The sequence below is a fragment of the Gymnoscopelus braueri genome, assembly GCF_963280865.1.
Source record: "Gymnoscopelus braueri genome assembly, chromosome: 6".
In the NCBI taxonomy this organism is placed as follows: Eukaryota; Metazoa; Chordata; class Actinopteri; order Myctophiformes; family Myctophidae; genus Gymnoscopelus; species Gymnoscopelus braueri.
Window position 1 is genome coordinate 47,693,916 of NC_137607.1, and position 11,686 is coordinate 47,705,601.

The 11,686-nt window shown below is 38.2% G+C and overlaps 1 protein-coding gene across 3 annotated transcripts in view; it reads left to right on the top strand.

The window, feature by feature from the left end:
* The window catches only part of LOC308087481 (5-hydroxytryptamine receptor 3C-like), a 41,025-nt gene that overhangs the window by 27,227 nt on the left and 2,112 nt on the right, over positions 1–11,686 (top strand). For all 3 annotated transcript variants that reach the window (XM_080431371.1, XM_080431372.1, XM_080431373.1), the window contains 3 exons: positions 9,060–9,220; positions 10,221–10,431; positions 11,174–11,383. In XM_080431371.1, coding sequence (XP_080287497.1) covers positions 9,060–9,220; positions 10,221–10,431; positions 11,174–11,383 — 582 coding nt within the window. The remainder of the gene's footprint in view (positions 1–9,059; positions 9,221–10,220; positions 10,432–11,173; positions 11,384–11,686) is intronic.

An 11,686-nucleotide genomic window follows, 5' to 3' on the forward strand; every position in this document is an offset into this window, starting at 1 on the left:
TAGGAACCCCTGGCATAACAGCAATGGTGTCCAAGCACTAGAACTTGACGGTCCTTTGGAAATGTTCCATACCTTATGAATGTGTCTTGTCACATGACACTGCAAACAATCACCCCTTTGACCCATTGAGACCTGATCCCGATTCTACAAATGCCTTCTAAATCAGTAGTTCTCAAACTTTTTCGGGCGAAGGACCGCCAAAATGATATGTATTTGGCCATGCCCCCCCCCCCCCCCCCCATCTGAAAATGTGTTGAGCCAAGAACCCCCAGAAATGTTTCAAACACTTTCAAGATTTTTCAAAAATCTTCAAAAAAATCAGATGTACAAGCTCGCAGTACGGCACGAAGTGACGCGCTGTGAGCTTGTAGATCTGATATTTTTGAATAGCCAGCGCTAAGATCTTAAATGAAATGCATTACCGGTTTTAGTGGGTTAATCTAGTATTATATTTTTTATTTAATTTAGTAGTTGTTGTATGCAGCGTATATTTCAATATAAAGATATAACCACATTCCTGCACATTTCAGATAAGACATCAGTCAATTAATTAACAGGATCTGCAAAGTAAGAATATTTTTGTCTTATAGACGATCTTATATATTGTAGATATATGTTTTGTGGTGTTTTTAGAATTTTAGAATTTTAACTAGGAGTGGATATAGTTTCAATCATGCATTTTATGTATTGTTGAATGACAATAAAGCTATTATATGTATCTATCCATCTATTAACAGACTAGATTTACCCAGATTTGGCACAACAAAGGGAATGAACTGCCCTAAAGAAACACCTTCAGCAGACCCCCCCCCCCCCCCCTGTGCATGCAGCCTCTCACACAACTGATCGGTCCATGGTTGTTTGCCTACAATTTGCCTATCAAATCAAATACACTGCTCAAAAAAATAAAGGGAACACTTTGATCCCTTAATTCTTTTGAGTTTTTTCATGAACTGTGTACATACTGCTAACACAGAGCACCAGAGCAGTTCATGTTTCATTGCAGTTGAAAAGGCTTTAGAAATGTGAGAGAGAAACACCTGCCATGGATCAATGGAGTGAAATTTTTTGTTAAAACTTTCTATACACGTTTGAAGGACCATGACAAAGACTTTTAATGTGTGATAAAGCTGAACGTCATGAAACCTTTAACCTACCCCCCCCCCAAATACATACAAAATAGCCTATAAATCTAGTGGCTTTAATGAATAGACTATAGTAAAGATCCAGTGAATGGGCCCTCCCCAAATCTGCCTTAAAATTTGAGGGCTCTGACATCATCGTTAGGCAGGGTTTTTTCATTTTTTCTCATTGTACCTTTTATTTTCTATTGCACCTCTGTACTTTTTGCAAACTGTTAATACATGTTTCAATCAATCAATGATGGCGGCTGCAGGTGGAGTGCAGGTGGAGAGCAGACGCCACCCTGATCATTAAACATGTCAAAACAAAGACAAACAAAAGTTTGGAAACTGAGAAGTAATACGGAGGAAAACGGAGACGAAGAAGCAAGAATGGCATCAAAAAATAAAGCCAGTAATGCAGTGGAAGTAGAGCTGGAGGAGATAAGAAAATCTCTGAGCCACATGTCAGTGGAGATTAGCAGGATTGCTAACCAGCAAACCCAGCTGGTTGCCCTGGTGGAAGAAGTAAAGAAACTGAAAACACTGGTGGAAGAGAAGGATGCAAAGATTGATGGCCTGGAGCGAAGAATTGACGACATGGAACAATACACAAGATTGGAGGACGTAATTATAACAGGAATGGAAACAACACATCGTTCCTATGCATCCACAGTCAGAGGAGGAGACGCTGAGGACACCCCCGCTGTGGAGCTGGAAACGCTGGAACGGCAAGTTATAAAGTTCCTCCAAACACAGAGTATAACCATACAGAGCACCAATGTTGCGGCCTGCCATACGCTTCCCAGGAGGGACAAAAGCGCAAAACCAGCTGTAATCATTCGGTTTGTTAATCGGAAGCACAAGGTTGAGCTGATGAAACAAGGAAAGAAGTTAAAAGGAACAGGAGTCTACATGAATGAGCACCTCACCAAAAAGAATGGAGAGATTGCCAGACATGCACGCCTGTTAAAGAAGCAAGAGAAGATTCAAGGAACGTGGACACGCAACTGCAAGGTGATGATACGGCTAAATGGAACACCGGAGGAGGCCAAAATCATCACGATAAGAGAACTCAAGGAGTTGGATAAATACAGATGAGTTGTATGGACTATTTGTTTTGTATTTTCTCTTTATTAGGCTATTGTTTTTTGTTTTTGTTTTTTGTTTCTCTGCTACTGTCGGAATCGGACTATGGACAATCTGATCACTCGTTGTGGCGAAGCGAACGGGTCTCCTCTGGGACACGGACCAGTGTACCAGCGGTAAACTCAGGCTGTCAGGTCTACTGGGCAGGAAAATGTGGGTTGAATCAGTCTGGCAAACAAATCATTGACTACTATAATGACTAAAAATGATGTGAACTTTCTGTTTCCACTTGGAAACGAGTCAGGCGATGATGAAGAGGATTTTACCGACGTGGCTGCTGGGGGCAGCACGGACGATCACCCGCAGAGACTGTTTAATGGGTATGATGAGCACATGAATGAGTATAAAATATCTGATGTAGCAAATGACATTGACCCTGAAAACCATTTTTACAATAACCTAAATATAAATTGTGAGTACTATACAGAGGAAGGTTTCAATAATCATGTAAAAATGGATGATGCTTTATCAGTAATACATATAAATAGTAGAAGTTTATATACAAAATTAAAAGAAATAAAGCGCTATTTGTGTAAATTTAAAAAATGTAATGTAATTGCTGTATCAGAAACTTGGCTAGATGAGGAAAAATCTAAAGATATGCAACTGGAGGGATATGAGTTGTTCACAACAAATAGGACTGGTAAAACTGGAGGCGGTGTGGCGTTATATATTGACACGGCTTTAAGATGCAGTAAGGTAAAATCTATGTCAAAAACCATAGAGAACATTTTGGATTGTGTAACAATTGAAATAAACCTTGAAAAAACATCAAATATCATTATTAGCTGTATATATAGAACACCAGGAACCTCTGTGGATATTTTTAATGAACAGATAGCTAATATGTGGGACACAGTTAGTGAGAGTAAGGTCAAAATTATCTGTGGCGATACCAACGTGGACCTTCTAAATCCACATGGAAACAAGAGAACAACAGATTTCATTAATACAATGTATAGCAATAACCTATTTCCAGTAATAACAAAACCTAGTAGAATCACAACAGAAACAGCCACACTGATTGATAATATATTTACAAATAAGATAGAAATGAATATCGAAGCAGGACTACTCTTACATGACATAAGTGACCACCTTCCTGTATTTGCTGTATTCCAGAATGTCCTTAAGACAAAGAGGGAAAAAAATACAGACATTTATCATTTTATTAGATATAGAACGCCGGAAGCCATTGCAGCCCTTGAGTTGGACCTGATTAATCAAAACTGGAATGAGGTGTATGCCACCAGTGATCCAAACCAAGCTTATGAAGTATTTCTGTCCACAGTGATGATGTCCTATGATAAACACTGCCCATTAAGAAAACAGACTAGAAAGCACCACCATGTGGACAAACCATGGATTACAATAGGTATAGAAAGTGCATGCAAAAAGAAAAATGTTCTATATAGAAGATTTCTAAAATTAAGAACCAAGGAAGCTGAAAATAAATATAAAATATATAAAAATAAATTAACAAGTATTATGAGATTAAATAAAAAGGATTATTACCATAAATTATTGGAGCAAAATAAGAGTAACACCCAGGGTATATGGAAAGTACTAAACAACATAATAAGAAATGGTGCTAGTAAAGTAGAGATACCTAACTATTTTGTTAAAGATCAAAATATAATTATAAATAAAAATATAGATATAGTAAATGAATTCAATGACTATTTTGTAAATGTTGGTAAAAATTTAGCAAATGAAATTGCGGAGCAGAGAAATGGGACTGGAAATTTGAAAATTGGAGATACTATGCAGAACAATCTCCACTCCATTTTCATTAGGAGTGTAGAGGAAAAAGAAATACTTGACATTGTGAAAAAATTTAAAAACAAAAAGTCCAAAGATTGGATGGGTATTGACATGACATTTGTAAAAGATATCATACAATGTATTGTGAAACCACTGACCTTCATATGTAATCAATCCTTCCAAACAGGTATATTCCCCAATAGCATGAAAACAGCCAAAGTTATTCCAATTTTTAAAAATGGAGATAGACACTTATTTACGAACTACAGACCCATTTCCCTGCTTCCGCAGTTTTCAAAAATCTTAGAAAAATTATTTGTGCACCGACTAGATAATTTTATTGAGAAACATAACCTCTTGTGTGAACAGCAGTACGGCTTCAGAGAAAATCGGTCCACCTCAATGGCAGTGTTGAATCTTACAGAGCAGATTTCCACTGCCATTGACAACAAGGAATTCACAGCAGGGGTGTTTATTGACCTTAAGAAAGCTTTTGACACAATTGACCATGAACTATTACTTATGAAATTAGAACATTATGGTATTAGAGGGGTTGCACATTCATGGTTAAAAAGCTACCTTGTAGATAGACACCAATATGTACAAATCAATAATGATAAATCTAATATGCAGAAAGTAAAATGCGGAGTTCCACAAGGATCCGTTTTGGGTCCCAAACTCTTCATTTTATTTATTAATGATATTTGTAATGTGTCAAACCTTCTGAATTATGTTCTGTTCGCGGATGACACAAATTTATTCTGCCAGGGGAAAAATCTGGAAGAGCTTCTGAAGACGATGGAAAGGGAACTAAACATACTAAAAACCTGGTTTGATATAAACAAGTTATCCTTGAATGTAAGTAAAACAAAACTTATGATATTTGGAAACAAAAAAATCGAAAATGAAGTCACATTGAGGATTAATGATATTACTATAGAAAGAGTTTATGAATATAAATTTCTTGGTGTGTTAATTGATCATAAACTAAGTTGGAAATCTCATATAAATCATGTCAAAAGGAAAATGTCAAAAACCATTGCTATATTATATAGATCAAAAGAAATGTTAAACCAAAACTCATTATACTTACTGTATTGTTCCCTTATAGTTCCTTACATGACATACTGTGTGGAGGTATGGGGAAATACTTACAAAACCAACGTTAAACCAATTTTTATCCTACAGAAAAGAGTTATACGAATAATTAAGAGGACAGAGTACCGTGAGCCTACCAACGCCTTATTCATAAATCTACACACGTTAAAATTTTGGGATATGGTTGTTCTCCAAACCCTGTTAATTATGTTCAAAGCTTACAATAACTTACTTCCAGACTGTCTTCAGAGGCTGTTCGAGACCAAAAACACCCATTATGAACTCAGAAACACTGGTATGTTTGAAGCAACATGGGCAAGAACCAATACTAAACAACACTGTGTATCAGTAAAAGGAGTAAGTTTGTGGAGCTGTTGCGATAATGAATTGAGGAGGTGTAGATCGATCTTTGTCTTTAAAAAAATGTTTAAAACAAATATTATAAATAAGTATAAAGAGCTATTGTGATCATGTATTATTTTGATTGTTATATAATGATACTGTATAATAATAGAAATAAAACAGAGAATAAAACAAAAAAAGATACAAAAATAAATACAAAAAAGAAAGTAAAAATAACAAATCATGTATTCACATGTATAACCATATGTGTGAACATGCATTGTATTATGAAGCCAAAATCTTTGTCCTGTTTTTCTCGGTATTCTTTTTTTCTTCTCCTTCTAATTTAACTTTTGTGAGAATTACATTGTTTTTCTTTGATTGTCATGGATGTATTTTATGTTGAAAGGGTAGGCAATATAAGCTATGTAGCTTCAGCCTATACCTTTTTTTGGTCACAACTATGTCATGTATTATTGCTGCTGTTGTTTTAAGAAAATAGAGCATACTGTTTGCATAGTGTACAAATGACCAAAAATAAAAACTTGCAAAGTGAAGTGAAAGTGAAGTGAATCAATAAAAAAATAAGCTGGCCACACCCTGCCATTGTCTCTCATCACCCTAAACCCTAATCCACAGTCAGTCTCTAGCTGCTCACACACCCTGGTATTTAATATGAGTCATAATACATCTCCACAAAAGTCTCTCAGTGCTCTCCCAGTGCCTTACTGTATGCTTCAGTGTACTGTACAACAGTGTCTAGTCCAAAACACAGCAGATCTACAAACGCCTTGCATCTGGCTTGTAGATGTTCGGCCTGCCACACTGTCATACGACAAAGCATAAATGTCCGTCCAAAATACCATGCTGGCATGTGATCGACATTTTCACCAAAATGTTGTTTCCCCACGGATATACAGGACATGATAGAGGTCAATAATAAATATTAAGAGAAACATTGACCTATAGCCCTAAATGTACACTAATATAATTTATCATCTAAATACACTATACACAAAGTGGGGTCCAGGGACCCCCAGGGGTTCCAGAGGGTCCACAGCTAAATTTGTTAATATATCATCAACATCAGTTTAACCACTTTTTTTTTACCTTGAAAGAAATATGACAAATTTTGAATATTTTTAAAAACATTTTAATACCACACATCTTGTATGGAGATCCCTGGCACAAACTATTTCCGGATGGGGGTCCACGATAATTTGGGGGTCCTTGCCATGAAAAAGTTTGGGATACCCAAAAAGTTTTATATTAGGGCAATGTTCAAGGGGTGGCATTTGTTCCTCAACGTAATGCAAATGTGCGTGCAAAGTTTCACCGCTATCGGACGCTGCGTTCATGATTTGCAGCATTTTGTTGAAAAAGGGCCACTCCTGCAAACTTTAGATGTCAATCTTAGCCAATCAGGATGGAATATGAAAAATCTAACAGATCCGTCTTGATCACATGACTATAGAGATCATATCTACCGATTTAAGAGGATAAAATCTGAAGGAGTAATATAAGAAAGGTTGTTTATATAAGTCGGCCTCCTGGTGGCGCTATAAAAGGCAGATGTGAAAAATGCAGGGCAAATGTTTTTCCTTGGCCTCTAGGGAGTGCACATACAAAGTTTTACACAGATCGGTGAAGTTATAGGTAAAAACATGAATCAACCTGTTATAGCGCCACCGTGAGGGTGATTTGGAAAAGTTCAAGTGGCATTTCTTCCTCTGCCTAGTGTGAATGTGCGTGCAAAATTTCACGGAACTTGCACACTGTGTTCATGATTTGAGGCATTTTGTTCAAAACGGAGAACTCCTGCAAACTTTGGAAGCCATTCTTAGCCAATCAGGATGGAATATGAAAAATCGGAAAGACCTGTTGCGTTTAATGACTGTAGAGATACTGTGTACCGATTTGTGTGACGTTTAGACAAAATCTGTAGGAGAACTGTAAACATTTTTTTTTCTCCAAAAAGCGGCCTCCTGGTAGCGCTATGGCCCATGTGAACAATTTGGGGCAGAGGTTCTGAATTGGCATCCAGGGAGAGTGTGTGCACAGTTTCGCTGCGACCAAGCCAACGGTGCTGGAGATTAGCTGGTCACAGACGGACACACACACACACACACACACGCACACGCACACGCACACACGGACACGGACGGATGGACGGGATGCAAAACATACTCTCTCGCCATGCCTTTCGGCCTGGTGGAGACAATAATAATACTAATAGTAATAATGGTGCTATAAAGCAGGCTAATCCTGAGACAGAACTCTACATACGTGTTTTAATTGTTACATAGTTTTTTACAGCCTTCTTGTGGTGCTGGCTTTTAACCACTTAAACCCCCTGTAGCCTAATTCTAAATTACATTTTGATAGCGCAGAAAAAAACAACCAGTGTACATACAATATGTTTGTGGTGTGGGTGATGGCTGATTTAGGCAGTCACACCTGAGCTGGATCCCACAATGTTCATCGCAGAACCTGTTTAAACAACACAGATTTGCAGATATACAGTAGATATAGCCACAGATGTCTGTTAGTATGGCCCGGCTTCTAATAGTAGGTAATGAAGTCCTACTCACACTGGTGTTACACTGTGACCGAAACGTTGACAGGAATAAAAACCCCAGAGCAGCTTTTGCAGAAACACCAGTGTGACGACTTCATTTCCTCCTGTTGAACTGCATGTTTGTCCTCCTGCACCTGGATGTGGATGCGCGACACATGGTCCTGTTTCACCGGTTTCTAACTGGGCCATATAGACACACAACACGCACCATAACAACACAAACACACAGGTTGGGATAAGGCGTTTAGCCTAGGGCAAGGAGAGGAAAGTACAGTGGTTGGCAGAATGCGGTTGGCAGGGTGTGACTAAATGCTACCACTGAAATGTGATGAGCACAACAGATGAAAATAAAGTTAGGTGAGCCACTGTTTTTTTCCCCCCACATCAGAAGTGGGCCGGTCAATGCATTAAATGCCAGTGCCAAATTCTTGTCCCTGTTATGCCTGTTTGATTAGCATTTTTCAATCGATTGCATTTTCAATCGATTGCTATAGCGCCCCCCCTTTGGCCAATCAAAGTAAGATTGTCCATGTGGCATGCCCCTGTACCATTCAGCAAAGTTTCATGAAAAGCGACTGGGTCGTTATGTCTTAATTGCCCCCCAAAACAAATGGCTGAAGAAAACTTTATGCATATATATATTTTTAATCCCATGGAGTTCGAATGTAACTGTTTTTCATAAAATTCTAAATGCCGGAAGATCTAAGAGTCGGAGAGGGAGTCATAGGTCACAGTGGAAAATGTGTTCCTCATGAGGAGACGCACATGTGTAATGAAGTTCCATGGCTGTAGGTTAATAAGGGCTAAACAAATACAATAGGGTGCCTTATTCTTTACTTCTTGTCGTGTCCACAAGAAATTCAGTTACATGGTGCTTCTTTGCTAAGCACTACATGTTTAGCCCTCTAATAAAATTTAACAAATATAACAGGGTGCCTGCGCACTACATGCTTGGCCCCCCTAATAAATCTAGAAAGAAAAAAACTGTTTGTTAAATGTCGTTCCAGCTGCTGACGTAAGGGTGGTTATGGGCGTCACAGTCCAGGAGATCCTGGAGGAATCCCTAGATGTGATGAGGACCAGTGGAGAATGGGAGCTTGTAGATGTTACAGCAAAGCCAACCCTGCTGGTTTTACCTGATGGGAACTACCAAGAGGTGGAATACCGTGTAAGGAGAGTTCCATTTTGCCAGGGAATTTCCGACTTAGGATAATACTATTTTTCAAATAATTTCATTACCTGATACTTCAGTTTTTTATTATTATTATTATTATTATTATTATTTACAGACACTGATGGCCATAGAAACATTACTTTTCCTTGTTCTGTTTTGTGAATTTGTATACACAAGTTCGAGACAGTAAAGTAAAGTGGTGAAGGAAAAGTTTATTCCAATATCCTTGATCCTAGGAACTCAAATTAATTTAACGGCAAGATATCTCTGTAGGCAAACTGTATGCAAAATAAATGTCATCTTTCCCAGACTTTGTTTTTGCATTCCCCTCAAGAAAGCGAGCCATAAAAGTCTCATTTCACATTTAAGTTCACATTGAACAGACATACGATATACGACAGACATCTTACCAACCCCCCTCAAGATGATGATGATTCAAGTTTCTTTATTAGGATCAGTGGTGTAAAGTAGCTAAGTAGCCTACATGTACTCAAGTACTGTACTTGAGTATTGAGGTATATTTACTTTACTTGATTACTTACAATTTTCAATCATTTTACTTACTCCACTACATCTCAAAGGCAAATATTGTACTTTTACTTCACTATAATTATTTGAAAACTTTAGTTATTAGTTACTTTGTAGATTTGAATTATTATTACAAAACATACATTAACCTCTTCAGCCCTATTTAAACTTTGGCCATTTAAAAATAGCCGATCTACAAGCTCACAACGCTTTTTTACAAGATTTTAATACATTTTATACATAATGAAACCTTGTGAAACGGGACATTCTGCATAATGTACATTTTGATGCCAATACTTTTGTACTTTAACTAAGTACATTTTGAATACAGAACATGTACTTGTAACAGGCTATTTCTACAATAGGTTATTGATACTTTTACTTAAGTAAAACATTTGAGTGCTTCTTCTATCACTGGCAGGTTTACCGATAACAAGATAACGACATGCCCGTTTCTCTCACTCAGGTGGTTTTGAAACGAGACCCCATCCTCTACATGGTGAACCTCATCGTCCCCAGCAGTTTCCTGACCGCAGTGGACCTGTTCAGCTTCCTGCTTCCTCCCCAGCATGTGGACCGCTCCTCCTTCAAGATGACCCTCATCCTGGGCTACACCGTCTTCCTCCTCATCATGAACGACCTGCTGCCCAGCACTGGTGATGATACACCTCTCATCAGTGAGTGACTCATAATATATATATATTTTTTTGTATTATAATACAGCAACGATATCAAATATCAGGTATGACTGACTGGCAATTTCTGGTCCCTTGATCAGATTATTATTATTATCACATTATTGTGTGTCAATGATCAGACCCCTTTCTGAAGTAAGTTGTAGCACAAAACGAGCATGAACGATGAGTGGAAGACGATGGGACTAATATGTCCATTGTATCTTGAGTGCAACACTTGAACCCCTTACTTAACCATCCTGGTTAGCTCTACATATAGTAGGCCCCTTATCAGACCACGTCACACTGCATTACTCAGGCATATGTGCACAGGCAGGTTGCAAAAGAACCTGACCAAAGTCACGTGTAAAAAATGCATTCCATTACACTTTCAGTTTACACTTTCCAATGAGGCGGAAGAAGACTAAAACGAGTACTGTGACCTCTCGTTCGTGTAAAGTAATTCCCAAACCAATTGTCACAGAAAATGAGGGACAACTAATGTCAATGCGCGGCTGCTCATCGCGGAGACTCACTGGCCTCACGGCTCGGCTGTCCCTGAACAGCCAGGATGTTTTGAGTGAACCAAAACGAGCACTTCTCAAAACAACTGGTTTGGGAATCACTTACATGCAACCCTGCATGCATGCGTGCAGTCTCAATGTTTATATACAAATTATTGGTCCAAACATACTTTCTCTTACAGCTCCAACCTTCAGTTTTCCCTTCTCTGTTCCCACTGTAGATGTGTTCTTCTCCATCAGCCTGGCGATGATGGTGGCCAGCCTTCTGGAGACCGTTTTTATCACCAACATCCAGTACAGCTCCAGCCATCTTCCCGCCGTGCCTCGCTGGCTCAGCATCGTAGTGCTGCGGTACCTGGCCCGTGTTGTCTGCCTCCCTGCTACACCACAGAACAACAGGGTCACGGTCCTGATCAACCCAGATTCTCAAGGTAATTATCGAGCAAATCAATAAGCTGTAGTTCAAAACAGTTTGATCCTCTGATCCTCTACTTTAACATAAAATGAAAACAAAAAAAATTAACATTTTCAATGATCCCTCTAATTAATCTAACTAATTCCTGCATTTGGTAAAAAAAAAGTCTTATCATGGGACAAAAAAGAGATTGATTCGTTATCCTTACAAATTTTTCAATCTGAATAATCTTTGTATATTATAATATAACAATACCTTGATAAATAAGCACAGTACAATGCTGTTGCATGATTGTAATTTTAATAATTATGCATTTGTC